The sequence below is a fragment of the Tachyglossus aculeatus genome, chromosome 16 (genome assembly GCF_015852505.1).
Source record: "Tachyglossus aculeatus isolate mTacAcu1 chromosome 16, mTacAcu1.pri, whole genome shotgun sequence".
Taxonomy (NCBI): Eukaryota; Metazoa; Chordata; class Mammalia; order Monotremata; family Tachyglossidae; genus Tachyglossus; species Tachyglossus aculeatus.
The window spans coordinates 11,526,313-11,548,638 of record NC_052081.1 but is presented as its reverse complement, the minus strand read 5'-3'; the positions used below and the strand labels follow the sequence as shown (position 1 = coordinate 11,548,638).

The following is a 22,326-nucleotide window of genomic DNA, read 5'->3' as shown; positions in this document are numbered from 1 at the left end:
CAGATTTGGGGTGTTTGGAGGGTCTGAATAGAAGCCTGTCTTATTATTTGGTTGATTGGGTATTTTAAAACCACTTCTTCATCAAAAGTTTTTTCTAGGTTGGAAAAGGGAGTCTCCACAGTGGTGACTAGATGGTACCTAGTCCACACAGCTCGAAAGGGCATTATCTATAGTGAAGTTTTAGAGAACTACCAGGTAGTGTTGCCAGAATATTGTCATTGTTCAGTACTGACCAATACCTTGGCTCATCATAAAGCAAGTGTCACTATATTGTTGTAATGCCGGGCTGCAATTGTCTCATTCCAGAGCCTTAAGATTGGCCTCTAAGTAATTGGCCTTGTCTTCAAACTGGTGTTCAATCAATTGTATTTATTGAGTTCTTACCGTGGGCAGAGCACTGCACTAAGCATTTGGGGGCGTACACTATAACAGAGTCGGTAGACATGTTCAAGCGGAAGAAGGCTACCAGCTCAGTTTTTCCCCATTGCAAAATGAAGGTACTGGTTCTTGGCATCTCTCTTTCCTGTGTGACTCTGCCTAGTTGCAGAGTAAGAATAGCAGGAATCAGGTTAGGGGAACACCGAGGCTCTGGAAGCTCACTCAATCAATAAATGGTATTCCTTGAGCACTTACTGTGTGTACAATGTGATACAAAGCACTGGGAAGAGGACAAAACAATAGAGATGGTAAACAGGTTCTCTAGCCACAAGCAGCTCATATGTCGATTATTCAAAAGTATTTGAGCACCTGCTGAATGTAGAACAATTAAGTGCTTGGGACAGTACAGTAGCGTTGGTGCACATGAGCCTGGCTCTCATTTTACGATTTTAGGAGTGCTTTGAAGATGGGGAGGATTGAGGTCTGACAGATCTTCATTGCAGGTCGTTCCAGGCCAGAGAAATAGTGTGAACAAGGCGTTGGAGGTAGATGAGATGAGAACAGGGTACAGTTGAAGGTGAGCTTGAGGGAAGCAAAGAATTTGAGCTGGGGTGTAGCAGAGGAAGCAAGCTGGTGGAGAAACTGGAAGCCAAAGGTCAGGAGGTTTCCTTTGACAAAGAGGGAGATTGGCAGCTATTGGAAGTGCGTGAGGAGTGGCAAGGTGGATGCTGAACAATGCTTCAGGCACTAGAAAGGAGTTTGGACTGAAGTGAATCCCGGTTTTCCCACTTGTCTGCTGTGTGACCTTGGTCAAGTCACTCGACTTCTCTGTGCCTGTTATCTCATCTGTAAAATGGGTATTAAGACTGTGAGCCCCTTTGGGAGAAGGACTATGTACAACCTTGTTAGCTTGTCTCTACCTCAGTGCTTAGTACGTGCGTGGCACTAAGTGAGCACAGCCCTTATCCCACACTAGGGGGGCAATGAGATGGGTTTTGTGACAGACTCAGTATGGATTGAAAGAGTGGTTGGAGTCATGGATAATGCCAAAGTTGTGGATTTGTGAGGTTGGTGGGAGTGGGTGGGGACACGGAAGAGCCCAAGAAGGATTGGATGGGGAAGAGGAGAAACGGGAAAGAATCGAGATGAAGCAGTCAAAGCGAGATGGTGCTTTCAGAAGAAGGGAGTCGTCCATGGGGACAACTAAGTTATTTTTTTTCCTTCTTTCATAACATTTGCATTCACTTGGCCATCGATGCAGTTAGACATATCTTTTATGTTCACACAACTAATTATTCAAGTTAAGTAGGGAATAAGGAAGTAGGTTTGGGTTGAATGTCAAAAAATGTTTTTATCCAAATAAATAAAGCAATTCCCCTCTCCTCCCCCTGATTGCTTCTGTTTAATTTCAGGAGGGCAAGGACTTGCAGTTGGTAACTTCAAATCATTAGGTATCCAAATTACATTTCAAGACATTGGTTCTTGAACTGCAGAAACAGTTTGAATTTAATGTTGCTGGTAAACATTGAATCCTAATCTTTTTCATTAGCCTCGTCTCTTACAAGGAAAGGCTGATCTTTATGGATTTGTTTTGCATGACTGCCTGATGTTAATAAAACCTTATTTTAAACTTTTGAAAAATGGATACAGTCCTGAATATTGCAGCCTGGGGTAGAGGGTGGGGAGACAAGCTGACCTAGGTCTTTACAGATCTTTTGTGCCTGATGGTGGAGAGGACTGAATGTTACAGTTAGTGATATTGAAACCTTGTCGACTTGAAAAAGAAACTATGCAAGCATGCTTGAGGGACAGCAATATTCGTGTTACGATAGCTGTTCCACAGGCATCTGACCTACATCTGAATTATAAAAAAGTTGGGTTGCTTAAGAATTGGATTTGTAGATGCCCAAATACTGCTTGGTTTTGAAATTGGTAGATAAGACAGTTCCATTTTCAGTCAACAGTAGTGAAAAGCAACAACAATAATAATTGTGGTATTTAAATGCTTAAAGTGTGCCAAACACTGTACTGTGCACTGGGGTAGATGCAAGATAATACTAATGATAGTATTTGTTAAGCGCTTACTATGTGTCAAACATTGTTCTAAACACTGGAGTAGATACGCACTAACCAGGTTGGACACAGTCCCTGTCCCATGTAGGGCTCACAGTTCTAATCCCCATTTTACAGGCGAGGTAACTGAGGCATAGAGAAGTTAAGTGACTTGCCTGAGGTCACACAGCAGACAAGTGGAGAAGCCGAGAATAGAACTCAGGTCCTTCTGACTCCCGGGCAGGCTTGTGCTCTCTGCACTAGGCCACGCTACTCCTCGAGGCCCCACAGATCCCTGTCCCATGCAAGACTCACACTAGCGGGGAGGGAGAACAGATGTTGACTCCCCATTATAGAGATGAGGAACTTGAAGCTCAGAAAAGTTAAATGACTTGCCCAAGGCCAAGTTTCAGACCCAGGATTAGAACTCATGTCCTCTGACTCCCAGACTCATGCTGCTTGCACCAGGCCATACTACTTCTTAACAGTGAGTGGATAGTAAGATACTGAAGTATCTGGACTCTTGGACAGAGCATACCGGAGGTCAGTATCTTACTATCTGGATTCTTTGGCAAAAGGAAAAACAAGGGCTTGAAAATATCTTGGGAGAGGAGTATATTATTGCAAAAAATGTTCAATAGACTCTCCTAGCAAGAGGAGGCCGTGCTTTTCATTTTTTCCCTTTGCCTTTTATCCTTTATCTTTTTCTCTTGGTTTTTCTTGCAGGGAGGTACAGAAAGCAGTGAATACTGCCCAGGGCCTGTTCCAGAGGTGGACTGAGCTCCTACAGGATCCTGCCACAGCCACAAGAGAAGAAGTTGATTGGACAACAAATGAACTTAGAAATAACCTGCGGAGCATAGAGTGGGATCTGGAGGATCTGGATGAAACCATCAATATCCTTTTCTACTATTCATTCAATCATATTTATTGAGCGCTTACCATGTGCAGAGCACTTTCATTTTGGGGTTGTTGGTTGGGGTAGGCAGCGGACTTGTGCTTATTTGCCCAATTTTTTGGGTTATTTGGGTGGCTGATAAATATTACTTTTCATCTCTTGATCTAGAAAGCAGAAAATGGCTTCTGTTGGGACTGTAGTGCAACCTGCGGTATTTACCAGGTAGAGCCAACTAGTTGAATGGTGAACAAGCTCTGCTTTTTTTATTCTTATTTTTTATGGCATTTGTTAAGCACTTACTATGTGCCAGGCAGTGTACTAAGCACTGGGATGGATACAGGGTAATCAGGTTGGACACAGTCCCTGTCCCACGAAGAGCTCACGCTTAATCCCCATTTTACAGGTGAGGTAACTGATGCACAGTTAAGAGATTTGCCCAAGGTCACACAGCAGAAAAGTGGTAGAGCCGGAATTAGAACCCAGGTCCTCCAACTCCCAAGCCCGTGCTCTTTCCACTAGACCACACTGCATTCTTTGTTAACAAGAATTTTGTAGCAGTGAAAGTAAAGAAAGTTTAGTACAGTACATGAAACTCACATTTATTAAAAAGGATGTTGATGTTTAGTCAGTCTTGTGATTGGACCAGACAAGGTATCCCCCAAATACTACCTTAAGATTCTCTTCTTTTTCCCCTCATTTAGTTTTATTTTTAAACTACAAATATAAGAGGAGAAACCTCACTAAATTGTACCTGCTCATCAGATACTCACTGTTTCCCACAAGCTGCTATTCATGCATGATTCTTAGGTAAGATGTTTTGAGATTTCATGGATTTTAAGATTAAAGATGAAATGAGTTTACCTTGACCTGATGATCCACGCATAGTCGAAGCCAACCCACGTAAATTCAACCTCGATGCTGCTGAACTGGGCGTAAGAAAAGCCTTCATTACGAACACCCGACAAGTTGTCAGGGTAAGGAATGTGATCGGGCCTCACTGCTTTGGTGGGAAACGGATGGGATTCCTCAATCCAACACAAACAATTCCGAACCCGAAACTGTTTTTCTGTGTCGTCGGAACTCTGCCTAGGTTTAAGCTGCCATGTTGGGAAGGAGCCGGTCTTTGAGTAGAAAGTGGAGCGGCTGCTAATTCGGGCTGATAGTCCAACCCCGAGGGGCGGAGCCACCCTCTGTCATAAGCGGCGTGACCCTGTGAGGTGCACATTGATGCTTTGGCTTTGGGGCTCTGACCCCTGTCTGATCCCTCAGGATTCCTCAGGCTGTCCGGAAGGGGTGAGAGTGATCAAAGGACCACTAATGCCCAGTCTAGGGCCCAGTGGCACTGGTGGGGGAGATGGTATGGGTGAATGACCCCCTTTGCCTTCCTCCCTCCCTCTCTCATACCCCTCCATTCACCCTCGGGGTGCACGCTCTCTCCCCTCCAAGTAGTTTTGGGATTGCTTCCGTACATATTGTTCTTTAAGTCATTTTAGACAGGAAATTGGCAGTCGGTTAGGTAATGGCACGTATTATTTGAATCAGTGCCTCCTCATTCACTTAGAACTGTTTTCTTGCCTTTTTATATATTCTCACAGTGACCATTGAAACTGAATTTTCGATACCGTCTACGTAGTCTAGATCTCTGCAAGAGCGCATCCTTCAAGTATTTTGTGATGTGGGTACATATTACCTATAATGGGTAAGCCAAAATTTAGATATTAACTGGCTTCCCAATTGGGTGGTTGGTTTCAGAGATGAGATTTAAGTTAGGGATTTATTTCCCCACTCCAGTCACTAGGCAATGTAAATAAATATTATTTGGAAGAAGGAATAGTAGTAATCCAATATAAGCTAATTTTTAACTATATCTAATCAGTACTTACGCTGATAGTCCACTACCAGAGGACTTTCTCTATCCAGTAACCTGAGAACAGTTTTCCCTTGTAATAATATACCCAGTTCCCCATAGCATGACGGTCACATTCTTGATGAACCAGCCGACTGTTACGTGTGACTTATTTGACGTACACGTTTATTGAATGGTTTCTTTTAATGCTGCATCGTGTTGTATCCAAAACGTGATGTGGAAAAACCAAGAGTATTCTCTTCTTGGTCAATGCCAGGTATTTGTCTTTAGGGCAAATCTGTTAAAATGCACTGCAGTTTTTTTTCTAATACCCTTTGTAGATCTCAGGTGGTTGCAAGAATATAGTAAAATTGTATATGTGCTTTTAGGCATTTTTATAAGAATGCCACATTTAGTAGCCTCAACTTTGGGTGAATAGCAAGGTGTAATTTATTGGTCTAAACACGTCATTAGAATTTGCTTTTAGATGCAGAATTTTGAAGCTTTTTAAGTGGAACACATAACTCATGCTTAAACTGAAAGTTATTTGAAGGGGAAAGCTATTTGTAGTTGTTGTTAGCAAAAAATTATTATCTAGGAGTCATTGGCTGCTTTTTCATTTGGTGAGAGGTTGACCAGGAAAGCATTAAAGGAAGTGTAACCACTGCTGTTCTGAGTGACTCAGGGTAATGCGAATCATGTCTGGGACAAATTTGAGTTATGTGTTGTCCCATTCATGCAGGATGTGTAGTAATGTGAAATTGCTTGTATACAAGTGTCAGCTTGGGGTTTACTGCTTCCTGATTGCTAGTTGTAAACCATGTTGACAAGATGTGTGATTACAGAGAAAACAAGCTGAGATTTTTTCAGATGAAATTAGGGAACCAATCAGTGGTATTTATTTGGCAGTTACTGTGTGCAGAGCACTGTACTAAGCACTTAGGAGAGCACCATACAAGGAGTTGGTAGACCACAAGGAGCTGATTAAATAGATCATTTCAAAACTCAGGTTGAAGTACCTTAAAGTCCAGCTTTTCCCTCCCCCAGCCACATCACCATGCTAAGGTAGAAAAGGCTTTCAGAACAAGAATTTGATAAGTGATATTGACAATGATCTGAGGCTTTCCTCTTTCAGGAAACTAGGAATAGCATGGCTTCAGAGAAGGTGTTGATGGTGGGGGGTGTTCAACTGTCATACTTAGTTCTTGTTAGCCAAGTGAAAAGAAGTTGGTTACGGCCACCAAGCTCCTCCCCTGCCCCTCTCGGAGCATTGACAATATTCTGGAAGGGGACTGATTCCGGCCCCAAAAGGTGAAGAGGCTTGTTCTTCTGGGGAAGCTTTTTAGCAACTGCATGCGTGACTCCTGTCCCTGAGACCTGGCTAGAGCAATCTACTTGTGGTAATGTGGCTCTGCACATAGTAAGCGCTTAATAAATGCCATCATTATTAATGTGTTTCATTCATTCATTCAATCGTATTTATTGAGCGCTTACTGTGTGCAGAGCGCTGTACTAAGCGCTTGGAAAGTACAAGTTGGCAACATATAGAGACGGTCCCTACCCAGCTGTGACGGGCTCACAGTCTAGAAGGGGGAGACAGACAATAGAGCAAAACATATTAACAAAATAGAATAGTAAATATGTACAAGTAAAATAGAGTAATAAGTATGTACAAACATATATACAGGTGCTTTGGGGAGGGGAAGGAGGTAAGGCGGGGGGATGGGGAGGGGATCGCATGGTTTCTTGCTTACCAAGCGATATCTGGGGTGAGAAGGAAGTTTCAGTGTGGGCTGATTTGGTCATGAAGATAATTTAGGGAGATTTCAGTCCAAATCCAGTTTCTCCATCTTCCGCAAGGAGAGCTCACAGCCATCCAGCATATGACCTAGTAACCAGACTTTCTAAGTTGGCTGATGGGCTTTAAGCCTCCTAGGAGCTGTACATAGTGCCTTAAAACACTTTCGCCCAGAAGTCACTGAAGCCATCTTTTCTTTTGTAATCAGTTAAATTCCATTTTTGATTTTGCCTGGCTTAGTCATGGCCCCTGGGGCCTATACCGAACTTTTAATCGGATCCTGGCTAGAGTTAATTACATTCTGTCCCTTAATGTCTTTGAATACAGGAGGACTGGTGTTGGTCCTGGTTTGTGGGTCTACAGCAGTGTAACCCCAAACACAAGCCAGTGGAGGGGAAAAACTTATTTGGATTCTAATAGTCCCTGCTTATAACAAATATGCCATCTGTGTGTGGTTTCCCAGACCTAACCCATGCTCCATTTCCAATATCCTTCCTTTTTGTTGTCCTAGTAGTGGGAGTTTCCTAAAGGGAGAAAAGACTCAAATATGCCCCAGTTGCTTGTACTTCACTATTTTGACTGGCTGTATTGTCTAGTGACTAGTGACTAGAGTTATGGAAACTGATATGCTTGTGGCTTTGGGGAAGTTTTGAAAAAACTTGGTGCTTTAGTGTTGTCATTAATAAAATGCTTTAATATCTTTATTGAAAAGCAAGGAATTTCTGTCTAATTATTTTTTCATTTTAGTTGGCCGTAGAAAACTGTATTATAATCAAGTCTACAATAGTTAACTTCCAGATTTTTGAATGGCACCCTCTTTCACACTCAGTCATATGTCGTAACCACTACTTTTCAGAGCTAAGAAATTAAGTCTTGGGAAACATCTTAGCGAGCAGATTGTGTAAAGCAGACATCACAGTAAAACAGCAAGAATCTTTAGTGGCAGACAACAGCATGGTTTTAGAATGTATCTGCCTAAAGCTCTGCACCAAATTTCACTGTTGAATTTAAAGAGCTGTCACAGAATTAGTTGTCAATGCTTTTGCTTTTATATATTATGTTAAATGGTAACACTCATATGTTTTATATAAAAATGTTTTCCTCCCCTTATTCTTCCTCTGAATCAACAGGAAATGAAGGATCAGATGTCAAGTTCATCTGTGCAGGCTTTAACTGAAAGAAAAAATAGACAGGTGAGAGAATGTAACAATATTTACCAGCAAAAAGTTAACAGGAATCTGGTAGCATCCCTTTTTAAGTTCTGACTGTAGGGTTTTGTCTTGGGTACTTGAGGGTTCATCCAAAAAAAATGTTTCAAATTCAGTTGTTGCTAACATAATGAACCTGGTATTAGTGGTAGAAGTACAATATGAGGAAAGCAAACAGCACAGTAACCTTTGAAATAATTTTGGAGTTGAGTAAGGGCTTACTAAGTGCTAACTACAAGATAATTAGATCTCATTACATGAATGCTTTATTTTCAGCATATCCTATAGTCTAAGTTTTTTGTTATTCAGGGATTAGTGTAAGCCAAATTCTTCCAATAAAGTCCTTTTTTAAGTAGATGTTTTAAAATACCAGGGACCCCCCACATGACAAAACTTTTCTTGAAAGTTTATTAAAATGCTGGTGATTTTTTTTTTTTTTAAGGAGGAGGAAAGGGAAGGCTTAGCTTAAATAGGAAAATTTAGTCATTTGCCTATCAGTTGGACTTGATTGTTACCTTGTTCATTTTATGGAATATTCATCTTGCTTGGAAACTAGAACAAATGCTTAGTAATGAGTGAGGTTGGTTTTAATTGCTCTCCCTCCCCCAGAATAGACTCTTGTTTCCAAAAAGTGTTGTAATTAAATCAGCTGACCATCAGTAGATGTATTCATTTCCAAACTGAATCATTAAGATTTGGAACTAGCTAATTGGAAGACCCTTAATTTTTTACAGCAGCTAACCTCAGTGGGGGTTGGTTAGCACTAAGAACTGAAAGTCCTATGTTGTCTTTTTGCTTAAACATTGACGGATCACTCTCTTGCTCCTCTCCCCACACGTCTCTAATTTGTTCTTTTTTAAATACAGAAGTGTAACGAGAAAGGGCAGAAATGCAGGAAGCTAGTGAATTCATTAATTTGGTTGTTTTGGGAATTCCTTTTTGTATTCCCACTTCAGAGGGAGTTGAGGAGACAATACCTGAGATAACTGAGTGCAGTGGGCAGCCACATCTCCTTTTGTTAGTACTCTTAATTCAAATTCTCTTAAGCTGTTATTTCTATTTTTTAAAAAAACCAATAGATTAATCATTTGACTTCAAAGTATGTGGTTGTCCTTAACTCTGGAATTTTTGTTATTGATAGCTATCTCTGGAGTAGGCATTTTCTTCAGTATTATAACAATCTTTAGTCTTTTACTTGGAACATTTCTTAATAGTTGTGGTATTTACTTCCTAACTTGCCACCAATACTTGGTACAGTACAAGGAAATCAGGTCAGACATCGTCCCTGTCTCACATTGGGGCTCATATTTTAAGTAGGAGGGAGAACAGGTATTGAAACCCCATTTATAGATGAGGAAACTGAAGCACAGAAAATTGACCTGCTTAAGGAAGGTCACACAACAGCCAAGGGGCAGAGCAGGGATTAGAACCCAGGTCCTCTGACTCCCAGGCCTGTGCTCTTTCCACTAGGCGAGAATATAGACTTCTTTAAGGCAAGAATATAGACTCAAAATGATCCGTGTCCCTGGAAAACAGTGAAAGTTGAAGGAGATGATCTGCTTGTAGGTTGTCTTTCCCATATCAACTGTAAGTTTTCTATTATTGGGGAGAGAGATAACTGTCAAAGCTCAGTGACCTGCTCTCAAGTAGTAAGGGCCATCTGCGCATTAAATGATCATAGGACTTCATTCCAGGCCAATTAGGACTGCTCTCACAAATGTCGAATGTTGGCAACTCAGTGATGTAAACTCCTACTGTGTTTCTTTTTCTTGCATTTACATAGGCACTTCTGGGAGAGAGCGGTGGTCCCAACTGGAGCACTGGAACAGATAAATATAGCCGTCTCGATCGAGAACTGCAGTTAGCCAATTCACACTTTATAGAGGAACAGCAGGCACAGCAACAGGTATTAGTTTCTATGCCCCTAGGACCTCCTGGCTTATGGGAGAAGAAAAACACCCCTTAAACTCCTCTGACTAATCAGACAGTAGTATGTGTAAGGATGGGGGAGAGTACAGTAGAAGCCAGTCTAGCTCTGCAGAGGGTTAAATACGTTTCTACTGTCTAGTGACTGCAGCCTAATCGTGGTGTGAAGGGAAAGCATTCTCCCATTCTGAAGGCTGGACTTCCTTAATGGCTTTATGAAAAGCAGACAGGATACCGACAAGAGATTACTGACAAGACCGTACATTTCAAAAACAGAAAACAAAAGCCTCCCCTACTCCTTTTTCCTGTTACATTTTAGGGCAGGCAGAGGAATGATTTCGGTGTGCTGAGGCAATCCAATGGTACCAAGGAATACATGAAAAATGTCTTTTTAGGTACAATCTAGGGGATGATCGGAGGTAATAATAATAATAATGGCATTTATTAAGCGCTTACTATGTGCAAAGCACTGTTCTAAGCACTGGAGCACTGTTCTAAGTGTTGAAGTCAGCCCTTTCGCATGGTGTATATGAAATTTCCTGATGGTCTGGTTGAAAAAAGAGGATTCCTATCTGTTATTTTCTTCAAGTACTGTATTTTAGGAACCTCCTTGGGTGTCATTTTTTAGTTGCTCAGAGGCTGGTACTTACCTACAGCGATGTCCTTGAGCAGCTGCAGAGCCACAGGAAATGATAGGTGCAAGAACAACAGCCACGGCTGGCGTTGCTATTATCAGTGGCTGACCAGAGCTCCCGTGGTGACTTCTCTAGGAGTTGGTATTGCGAATCAGCCAGTTTGAGGAAGAGGTGGCAGTGGGGACTGTAGTCTCATGCTACCGCTCCATTTAGCGATGGGCTCCTTGCTGTAGGTTGGCCAATTTCTCATGCCAGCCTCTGTGACATCTACGTGGGGAATTCTGCCCAAGCATAGCTAATGGTGGTGGTGGCAATTAAAGGGCTGTTTCTCTTCTTTCACTTATCTTCTCCTGTAGCTGCTCCCATCTCTGGATAGCAGTCTCTGGATAGCAGTAGGGGTAGGTATGCCAGCTGGTCTGAGCGAGGGAGCTGTGGACATAATAATAATAGTAATAATAATTGTGGTATTTGTTATGCACTTACTATGTGACAGGCATTGTTCTAAGCACCGGGGTAGATACAAGATAATCGGTTTGGAAACAGTTCCTGTCCCACATAGAGCTCACAGTCTTAATCCCCACTTTACAGATGAAGGAACTGAGGCACAGAGAAATGAAGTGGCTTGCCCAAGGTCACATAGCAGACAAGTGTGGTGGAGCAGGGATTAGAACTCCGGTCCTTCTGATTCCCAGGCCCATGCTCTATCCACTAGGCCACGCTGCCTCTCACCTGGTTTGGAGAAGGCCAGGGACTGTCTAGCCCAGAGCATCAGCCCATTCCAGTTATGCAAACTTGTGAGCTCCACTCTGATCTCTTTAAGCTAGATCAGTATCAGAATGCTGCCCCATGACTCTAAATTTGGCTTCATGTTGCATTTTGTCTTTGTGGCATAAATGATTCTTGAATTAGCTCTACAGCTTCCCGCTCATTTCTTAGAAACTGTACTTCTAGGGGTCTGACCCTGGACCATGACCACTCCCCTTCCCCTCTCCCTGCCCCCCCCAGGAATTCTGGCCAGAGGTGAAACGAGAAGCTTCTGGTGCTCCCAGCAGTGACGCCCAGCAGGCGATGATACCAGTTAGCAGAAGCCTTCCTTTTCGCTTGCTGCTGTCACCACTACAGTGCCTGTCCCTCTTTTTGATTAAACTGCTCAACTGAGCAGATATCTTGTGGAGAAGATAAAGTGCCTATGCTTGGGGTCATTTCCATATATACCTCAGGATGCGCTGCAGGCACACTTTAACCAACCCAACTAAGTCAGCTTGAACATCCACCTGTAGGCTCTGGGTCCTAGCGAAGGCAGTTTTTGGAGCAGTGCCTTTCTAGGAGAAACAGGGCCAGGCTCTACTCTTTGTTTCTGGATTTTGATTTCGAACTCCGATGATGGAAGTTGGCAGATGAGCCATTAGCTGCTGGAGTGCTGGGCTCCGGCCCAGGTAGAAGGGGTTTTAATTGCTTGTTTCCCTTGGCTTTGGCACCAGTTGATTGTGGAGCAGCAGGATGAGCAGTTGGAGCTGGTCTCTGGCAGCATTGGGGTGCTGAAGAACATGTCACAGCGCATCGGTGGGGAGCTGGAGGAACAGGCAGTGTGAGTGTTAAGAAATAAAAACACACTGGGAATGCGGGGGTCCGGGGCGGGAGGGAGCAGCTGGGGTGGGGCCGGGCCAGGGAGAGGCCCTTCTAAAAGCTTAAAAGACACGAAGACGATGACTGGCAGTGCTAACATGGAAACTCTTTTTTTTAATGACTCCAGGCTGGGGGAACTACTACCCCAAAGAGTGGAACTAGGCAGGAAAATCGAGGCAGTAAGAAGGATCGGAACAAGGAGAGGTTTTTTAACCACCTGGAGAAAAGGCTGAAGCATTTACATTACTCCTCCATGCCCAACGATCTGAAATAGTTTGATTAGAAAAAGTGATGGTTTTAAAGAATGGACAATTTTTACTTTACGACCCTAGTTTTGTTAAAGATTTGCTTGTTTGTACATATTGTAGAAGAAGTGCAGCTTTAGGATTCATTAACATTTTAAAGTTGTCCCCTTCCAAGAAAACTCAAATTGGGGTTATGGCTCTTTATAAAAATGGTTTTTTGCACTTTAAGAGGAAAATTCTATTCTCGTGATTAGAAGTTTTAATTAGAGGCTGTTTTGAATTCACCAAGATCAAGATTTTATTGTATATTCTTTCCTCCATGTGGTGGTGGTAGAAGAATTCTAAGAGAATATACCTTGGCGATGGAGGGGTTATAGGGCTTGTTGCTTTAGAAGTCTATGCCCCTGCTTGTCTGTGTCTGTCCCCTGCTCTGGCAGACATTTATGCAAGCTGATCCTTGGGAGGAGGTGATTTTTGTCCCCTTTTGGCATTGTCCTTACACTGAAAGTGCAAAGGTCCTGTCTGTAGGGCCACAGTACCCACAGAGAACAATTGGCAACACTCTTCTAAAGATAGTCCTAGGGGCAGCACCTTTGTCCTCTTGGTGAAGCCACTGTTGAAATCCTTTTCAGATCACATTTTGAGAAATCACATCTTTTCAGATGTATAGTAGTCACTACTTGCTGTTCGATAATTACCTGTTAGTTTACCTGTCTGTTTCTTCAGGATGTTAGATGACTTCTCTCATGAGTTGGACAGTACTCAGTCTCGGCTTGACAATGTGATGAAGAAACTTGCAAAAGTATCTCACATGACCAGCGGTAAGTACAAGGAAAGGAGACCCAATCTACTTTTGTGTGTTCAAGTATCCATTCTCTCGGAATATAATTATATAAATCGAAGAGCAATATTAAACCAAATATGTTTTTCATAAGAACAGACTTTAGACAAATATTGTTATACAGATACATTTTTCAGTTAAACGTGGTAACAGATTGTCTTTTGAAAATGTAATTTTTTTTGATAAAATGTTAAAAATTACCAGTCACCAGGAAAGTCAAACTTGTATTCATCTTACGTGGATTCCTAGGATGGAGACCTACAAATTTACTTAGGGGCTACCGCATAGTAGAGTGCTATACTGACAGATATAGGCTGAAAGGAAATCAGTGCACTGTTGGTCCCCTGCTAGAGTCAGAATATCAAAATTGGCTCAAAGCTATGTTAAGTCAAAGGGTCATGATTTTAAAAAAATCCCCCTTTATAACAGTATGAGTTCTAAATTTGTTAGTAACTGCATCACAAGGCTTACCTTCAGAAAGTACCCATTTTTCCCTCAGGTTGGAGAGGGGACTTTTGCTTGTACTTGAGGCCTGCCTGTGGATGTCCGCCCATGAACCAAAAAAGCTACAGACACCCCAACTTGGCTACCAGCCTGATTGTTGTACAAATGTCAGGCACCTGAGGAGTCAAAGAAGCTATTTTCCTCACAATTCTTTACCATGGTGGGATTCCATCTTACCCTCTCCCAAGTACACACCAATGATTGATTGAACAGGAATTTTTTGCCCAACAAGAACTTTTGTTAGAGAGGTAGAAAAGAGATGAAGAACATCAGAGTCTGGACTGAGGCCATCTTTCCCTCGTACTATATATTTCTAAAGTGGTTTGGTTATTAATCTGTGTGTCTGCTGCTAATTAGAAAAAGCTGTCCTTTGGGCTTCCTTGACAGCTTTGATGGTCGCTTTCTACCAGTAACTAATACTGACATTCCATAGAGCAGACAGGCAGGCGTCTGCCAGAGAGCATCACACCTGACTTGAGCCTTGGCGTGGGGCCTGTGCTCACCGCTAAGTTTACTGATGCTACAGGCCTCTTCTACTTGCCCCAAGCCCTTTTTCATTTTGGCAAGACAATCATTTCCTTAATTGGGCACTTCTGAATGCTGAACTCCTTCCCCTGCAACTTGTACTAGTGATGTGTTGTTTCTAACTCACCAGCCAGGCCAGTTGAGGTCATGATGTGTGCTGCTCCATGTGGGATAATGAAAACTGACTTTTCCTCTTTTCCTTACAAGGCTAAAATTCCCTCAGCAGTCAGCTAGAGCTAGCTTAAGTCTTCCAAATCCAGGATTCCTGTCGAAATAATGAGTCCATGGAGGGACAGACATAACTGATAACATAACATAACAGATCCTGCCATCCAGCTCCAACCAGCTTGCTGTTAGAGGATATTGTCACTGTTTGTCCTCAATTTACTCCAAATCAATTCCTGTTAGCTGAAGACTTATTCCAGCCATGCCGATCTTAGAAATTAAACCTCTCCTTCATAACCCTGATGAGAGCGACCTCTTGTCATGATATTGTTTGGTCTTCTCTGACTGGTTGAGCTTATTTACACAGTTGGTTAAGACCTCTCCCTTGATGTCAAAAAGGCACTTTCTCTCTAGCTTATTAAACCTCAACAGAAAAGGACATTTTGTGGTTGCTTTTAACTTAGAACACAGTCATTAGGAAAGAGGCATAAGAGTGTGTGTCAAATCAAGGTAGGATAGGCCAGGATCAAGTTGTAGGAAACTGTACACTGAAAAGCTATTCTGGATTGTGGTGAGATGGGCAGGATGCAGGTGGGATTAAAAACAGGAAGGGTGGTTGGGGGCTGTTTTTCTTCCCTTTTTTGGGAAATGGATGCAGTCTTCATTGCAGGGAGAGTGGTATGTGTTTCAATCAAGGAAAGGGGTTAAAAAGTCCAGCCCTTATCTGCATGTAACTGCTGTAAGGTCAGGGAAGACTGTTCTTAGTGTGGAAACACACTTACCTGAAAGTTCAGACTAATGCTAAGACTAGGGGAGTATGGGCTGAAGTCCATCAGGGCTACTGCCCTCCAGTCCAGGTCCCCCCCTCCTCAGGGCAGGGCCCTTTGACTTTCCCTGGTATGGTCAAGCTTCCACTGACAGCAGCCAGGAGGCAGGTGGTTTTAGTTTGGTTCTAGCAGAGACCCATGGGTGCATCTGAGAAGGTGATTTTCTTGATCCCGGCAACTGGAGAAAGCTAATCTATGTACTTTACCTTCCAGACCGTCGTCAGTGGTGTGCAATCATCATTCTCTTTGGAATCTTACTGGTAATGCTTATTCTCTTTTTTGTGCTGTGATGGACGTCCTCCTCAGATGCTTTATTCTCCTGTAAGAAAGGGGAGAAAGGAAAAGGCAACACAGTTAATGTTGCCGTCCACCCACATTCCTCTTCTAAAAAAGACACCAGTGGACTTATCAGTCCTTCTCTCTCGTGAGAACTAACACTTCTGGCAGTTGGTCTATCACGTCAGCTCTTCAGCCCTCAGAGAACAAACTGAGGCTCCACACAGGCCGAAGCTACTGTATCGAGGAAGTTGTGTGCGGCCACCAGAAGCCCAGAGGACAAGTGACTTACCTTCCCTGGGTCTCCCTCCAGGGTAGAGGGCTCTAGAACGAACACTGAAGATTCAGCAAATTTAGATGACGTTTTGTGATTGCCATCCTTCCATCTGTTGTAAATGCTAGTCTTCTTGAAACTAACACGTCGGTTGCTTGTTGTACTTCCTCTTCCACCTGCGCAGAGATGGTCGTGAAAAGGGCAGGAAGTGCAAGAGGAGTACTGAAACAGCAAATTCCAGATGGTCGAGGTAAAAATTACTTTTTCAGACACGTTTTCCCAACTACAGAAATGACATAATTGTGTAAATACTGAAAGTAATTGACTTTGGGGCACTAACAAAGGGAAATGATGTTTTGACTGTGGGGAGGAAAGAGTGATGTGAACTTGAGTTCGCACAATTAGCAAACACCAGGTCATGCATCTGGAGGGGGGCAAAGGGGCTGCAGATTCTTGCTGGCTTGGCTTACTGTCCTGCCTTCACTTCCTGGCACAGAATTCCTTAGGCTGTGATTGCCTCTTAGGCACAGAGCTGTAAAATAGTGCCCGGCTTCTTGAGTTAGTTGTACAACTGCACTCCCCTCCCTGAAAGGAGTTTCGTTGTTTCTAATTGTTTGCACTCCTGCTGGGGCGGGAGGCTTCAGTTCTACTTCTCTGTCATTCCAAAAAGGTGAAAAAATTACGGAACTGAACTGTGACCCCGGGACAGACTTTTTCCTACAGAAATCGGTAAGCGTCAGGTTAGGTGGTTTTCCTTATGCTCGTAAATCGGTTCCCTTACACCTTTTTATTTGAATAACTGAGCCATTCTAAAATGTAAACTGGCATTGCTGGGTCATATTTAGATAGGTTAGGGGAACCCTAAATAAACGACTTTTGAATACTTTAAAAATGCCTCAAACATGCACATGTAAATAGGATATTTTTATAACATTCCCCAATGAGTAAACAAACGTGGTTTAACATCAAGGTAGAGATACAAATGGTTACGTGGCATTTCCTGGCCCTCTTGTAATCCTGGCTCAGTCACTGTTGACTAGCCCATGTTAATGTTGAATTCATGTAGTCACTATGGAAGGTTGGAGATTGTTTTGCATAACATTATTTTTGAAAAGACTATTAGCCTGGGGGAGGGAAGTGAGGAAATGAGTGCCTGTATATTTGAAAATGAGAAATTTATTGGAAAAAAGTTGGGGGGGGGGGGGGAAATGATCAATTTTTCCCAATTACTGTCCAGTTTTGTTGAAGCATTTGATGATTGGCCAAGCTTCCGTTCTTCTCTGACTAGGCCCAAATAATTGTAGCTAGTGGCCCTCTGATTGCAGGGACTCGGTAATACTGTAAGAAAATCAACTCTCCAGTGGCCCTGTACATTCTTAGACAAAAGTGCTCTAGGTGGGAGGGTCTTGTTTAAATCTAGAAGAGTTGACTTTCATCCTCATTGAAGTAGACTTCTCGGGGCAGTGCTAGAGTCCGACTACTCACCACAAGAAACAACCAAAACAATGTCTTAAATACAGTTCACCTTATAAAAGTCGTAGTTGATAACTGTCTCATTCCTGCAATCTTTTTCTCATCGCATGTGCTGGCAACAACATCATGACGAGTTAGTGGGAAGACCTGGAAACATTTAGTCATTTTGTGACTAAATTCAGTAAACAACTTGATTTTCCAGTTATAATGAGAGGTAGAGTAGCTTATCCTTACTGTACAATAGCCACTTCGCTCTAGGTTTTCAATATGTGGCATGAACTGCCAAAAAGGCTGTCATACTAAAGGCAGCAAAAGAACTCAACAAGTCTTGTAGCTTGTCCTTACTGTACAATAGCCACTCTGCTCCAGGTTTTCAATGTCTGCCGTGAACTGCCATAAAGGCCATCATACTAAGGGCAGCAAGAGAACCCAACAAATCTTAAAAGATTGGGAAGGAGCAGAATGGGACAAGTCGTCAGCCAGACCTTGGTACTCTTTCTCCAGCCCAAGGCTTGGTGCTACATGGGATAGGGAAACTACACATGGGCTAGTGGGAAAGAAAGATACCTAGGTGCTAATTGTAGCTCTGCCACTGGCCTGTCACCCTGGGCAAGTCACGTCACCTCTCTGGGCATCAACTTCCTTACTGGTAAAATGGGATAAGATCCCTGTTCATGCTGCTGCTTAGATTACGGGACTGACCTGTGTAGATCTCACAGTGATTAGCACAGAAAATATCCCCACATACCCTTTGTAGAAACTACAGCCAGCCCAATTGTCAATTCTGACTTTACCTCATGGCACAGTAAGTGCCCAAAGGATGAGAGCTACTAGAGTGAGTCATTAAGTTCTGCTTCTATGTTTAGGTTACAGCCAACAGAATGAGTTGCTAGAATCCAATGGAATGTTCATGCACTTCCACCCTAGGTTCCCTGCCTGGTCACGGTTAATTACTAAAATTTATCTTTATCTTTAAGTACATGTCTTAATGGGCCTACTGCTCCCACTGGGTTTATTCAGTGATGCCTCTGAACAATTGGTAATCTGAGTCCAGAGTCAATCAAGCAGAAGGTAGCTGCCTGCTGAAGGTTTGAGTCTAGAGTGTAACAGGCTCCGGCCCGCGCTCTACCCCCAGTGAGCTGTGCATGTCAGAATCTGCCATTTTCCTCAGAGCCAAGGTCTGATCATGCTGTTTAATGTCTGCGGTCATCGCTGAGCTAGTTCTAATTTGTGGAGTCTGAATGAACTCCTTAGTCACTTCAAAGGAAAAAAAAAATCCAAGCCGGAGGCCTGCCTATTTTTAGTTGTTGGGGCAGATATTTGTCTCTAATTAAACGGATGCTAACAGGTTATCAAGACACCTAGCCCAGCAGACATTTTACCTCTTCCACTTGGCGACCGACCTGGTGACAGGATGACGGCAGCCGAATTCTCCTCGGGGTCCTTGCCGCCCGCCCTGGGTTGTCTCTGGGGAGACGCCCTCCACATTTGGACTCCAAACACAAAACAAGGCTTCAGGGGGGAGGAGAAACCGTGTTAAGTAAGGTTTGCCACGGTGTGAAACCAGAATCACCACCAAGATAGTTTTAAACTTTTGTGTTGTACACTGTGTCACGGTTGGAAGCTGCTTTGCTTGCACCAGAAGAGAACTAGTTCTAGAGCAAGAGGGAGGAGAAAGAATCCAGCACTGTGCCATTCCCTGTTTTCAGGCAGAGATAAACAGACAGGTGGGGCAGCCAGAAGCCCATCAGCCTGGCAACCACAGCTCTGCTCCACCCCGGAAGGCCCACAGAGCTGGGCAGACTTGATTGTCAATGCTCACCACAAGAAACAACCGAAACAATGTCTTAAATAGTTCACCTTCCTTCCTGAGAAAGCACGCCTTTCTCCATTAAATGTTTTGCCCTCTGGCTGAATGGGATGTCCGTTCCACGATTGGGGAATCAGAAGGACATGGAGACAGACAGGTATCTGTTCTCTAGAACAGTTCTGTGAATCGGGTTTGTTTTTTTTTAAGGGGTACTTAAAATATTAACAATGTTGTAGTTTAAAATGGTGTCTGTCTAGGTTTGAGTCTGGTACAACAGTATAAATTCCATTAGACTTCCATTATAAACTTTGTCTTATACCTGAGAAGGCACTACCTCAAGGTTTCCTTAATTTACTCTTTCCTTAGTGTTGGTTCTTTCATTAACAGGGGGAACAAAAGGGTTGATCTACTCCCAGCCCTAACCCAGGCAGTCACTGGGCAGCAGCCTTGGCTGCAAACAGTAGTTAAGGGAGACAGTACTCACGGAAAAGAACGGCATGGCAGGCAAATGGGTGGGCGGCTGGGGCCCCGAGAATGTGTGTGTGCACATCTGCAGTAGAGACAGAATGGCAGGTGGGTTGGCCCTGGAGAGTTGAGGTGGGGCCATGGCCTGCAAAAAGGAGGATTGTCTGGTTACTTCTTCTAAAAAGTCTAGGTGCCATAAAGCATCGCTCAGTTTGTTGCTGTTGTATATTGGGGTATCGTGTGAGCTCTGATGCAGGACCCTTGATGTGGACTAAGTTCTTATGTAGTTTTGCCCTTAAGATCACGGCAAGCCCCAGAATATGACCAGTCTGATTATACATAGGGAGGATCTTGGAGCTAGAGAGTTCCAAGTGGGCAACAATTTTTTTAGTAGAGGGAGGAGAGTATCTTTTCCCTAGTTTGAAAAACTAGAAACACCAATTGAGAGCTCGGTCCCTCTTTTTTCCTCCCTCCTCTGGCCCCCTGTCTGAGGGCTTGGTGAGTGTGGGAATGCTAGTGAGGGCTGATGCCTACAAACAGGCAGACCAATGTCCTATCAACTGTAACCACCACGGGAACCGTGTTCCGCTGCCTCACCGGTCACCATCGATGCCTTTCGGTTCACACTGACTTCATCCACGGGTGATGTGACACCCTGCAGCTTGGATTTGGCAGTCAGGGTTTCTCCATTCCAAAGCAACCCTACCTCAGGGGAGGCCCTACTATACTCCGTTCTCCTGCCCCGCATTAAGGAAAACTCCTGTTGTAGTTCTTACCTCGTTTAATATTCCCCAAACACCCCGGGTTCTTCCGCTACCAAGTAACGCTGTCTCCCCATGGGCTCGCATTGGTGGAAAAATGCTCCCCAAGCCCCTCCCGCCATTCTACTCCCTAGGAGCCACAGGGCAGAACTGAGTGTGTTTTCAAGGTGACACCCTGCATTACGATTCACAGTTGAGTGTAGCAACTTAAAAGCATTTCTGTCCTTGTAAAGTTTGTAGATTTGCATTAGCAGCAAGTGAAATGAAGCCGTGAGAGCCTCTCGTGTGGTCCACTTGGTGTTAGCTGTAAATTGAGGAAACTTCCCTTCCTAGTGGCAAGGTAAGAAAGATATCACTTGCTGGGGCTGCCCATTGATGCCCGCTGTTTTCCCCCAGCATGGTGCCCAGAGCCCTCAGCCCACGTGGCCAGCTGCCAAGCAGCAGCTGCTTGTGCTAGGTGGGAATTCTGCGGCCTGAATTTTCCACTGTCAGCCAGGATGTGCATGATGGATGTGTGTTGGGTTAGGGTTTTTTTTTTAAGGTCTGAATTACACAATCGTTGAAGCACTTAAAGATGCTGCCGCCGTATTCCTGGCGAGAGCACCAAGCCCCGTGGATCACGTACCAGATCCCGCCAGCCTCTTTTTCCTCTCTTGGATGCCAAGCACCTTGCTCTGTTTGGGTCCTGGTATTTCCTCTGCTGCTCTATTTGCCCTTGGACAAGGGAAAGACAGCCAAGCTGCCACAAAGAAGCTCTGGAGAATCATTTGGAAGGCTGCAATTACTGCTTTTTAACCTTGAATGAACTGACTGCTGCCAGCATTTTCTGATTCCAGATGCCAGGCTGAATTCCCAGGGCTGACTGTCTGGTGGGAAAGGGTGAAATAGGCAAGCCAGAGTCATCCCCAGAACTTCTCAGTGCAGCTTGTTTCCCTGACCTGTTCCCTGCCCTGGAAGGAGGGGGCAGAGTGGAAGTTTATGTTGGCTTCCCGGAACATCGTTAGGACACGGTCCCAGGACTTTCATAAAAAAAAGTTTCAGGCAAGCATGAATGTCTTCCCTTCCTGAGTGTGCTGACACTGTGTTCAATGAAGAAAATGGTCAAACAGTAGGAGTGAAATGCTGACTGTATTTTGTGAGGATCAAAGACACTAAAGCCCCCCACTCTCTTAAAAACAAAGAAGAGGGTGAAGCTGAGAAAAAGAGTGCAGAGAGGGGAAGACTCGGGTGCCTCATAGGAACCAGCTTACCGTCTGCAGCTGGGGAGAAGTCTCCTCCAGGGGGTGGGCCCCAGGTTAAGTCACGGCAGCCCTCACTCCAGGAATACATCAGATAATCCAGGGCTTTCATATCTGGGAGACATTAAAATAAGCAACTGGTGAGTCTGAAAAGTTCTTTCAGATTAAAGGGAAATCATGAGCTCCAAGAGCCAATTCCAAGGGTGGGTTTTTGTCCCCCTCTGTGACTGGTCTTCATTTTTGTCTTGAAATGTTATCAGCTAATGTTTCCAACCTGCTGTTGGAATCTCGTCGCAATTGTAAAAATAAGACTGTACAGTATTAAAGCGAAATGGAGCTATTGAGCACTTGTTTGATTTTTCACCTGTCCTGCCTCCGCTGACCTGTGGTGGGAGAGTTTGGGAGGTGAGGGGAGCTGGAAAGTGGAGCCCCAGAGCTTAAATCCACAGCCCACCACTCCAGAGGGGTAAGAAATGGGATTGGGGGCGGGGGGGGGGGGGGGGGCAAGAGGGGCCCAGCACTTCCCCTTCTTCCCCATAATCAACTCTAGAAGGC

The 22,326-nt window shown here is 43.8% G+C and overlaps 1 protein-coding gene and 1 long non-coding RNA gene across 5 annotated transcripts in view; one reads left to right on the top strand and one right to left on the bottom strand.

Moving 5' to 3' along the window:
* STX6 (syntaxin 6) overlaps positions 1 to 22,113 on the top strand; it is a 28,507-nt gene extending 6,394 nt beyond the window's left edge. For 2 of the 4 annotated variants that reach the window (XM_038758566.1, XM_038758567.1), the window contains exons 2-8: positions 3,157 to 3,326; positions 4,208 to 4,302; positions 8,103 to 8,165; positions 9,964 to 10,086; positions 12,223 to 12,329; positions 13,339 to 13,433; positions 15,688 to 22,113. In XM_038758566.1, the coding sequence (XP_038614494.1) occupies positions 3,157 to 3,326; positions 4,208 to 4,302; positions 8,103 to 8,165; positions 9,964 to 10,086; positions 12,223 to 12,329; positions 13,339 to 13,433; positions 15,688 to 15,764 (730 nt within the window). In that variant the 3' untranslated portion in view covers positions 15,765 to 22,113. The remainder of the gene's footprint in view (positions 1 to 3,156; positions 3,327 to 4,207; positions 4,303 to 8,102; positions 8,166 to 9,963; positions 10,087 to 12,222; positions 12,330 to 13,338; positions 13,434 to 15,687) is intronic. The other 2 variants (XR_005454483.1, XR_005454482.1) reach the window with 2 other exon arrangements.
* On the bottom strand, positions 10,772 to 13,396 carry LOC119938655. Its single transcript, XR_005454484.1, has 3 exons — positions 13,311 to 13,396; positions 12,016 to 12,312; positions 10,772 to 11,170 (listed from the first exon to the last, which is right to left on the bottom strand). It is a non-coding gene; the product is annotated as an uncharacterized LOC119938655 (long non-coding RNA).
* Positions 22,114 to 22,326: the final 213 nt, after the last annotated feature.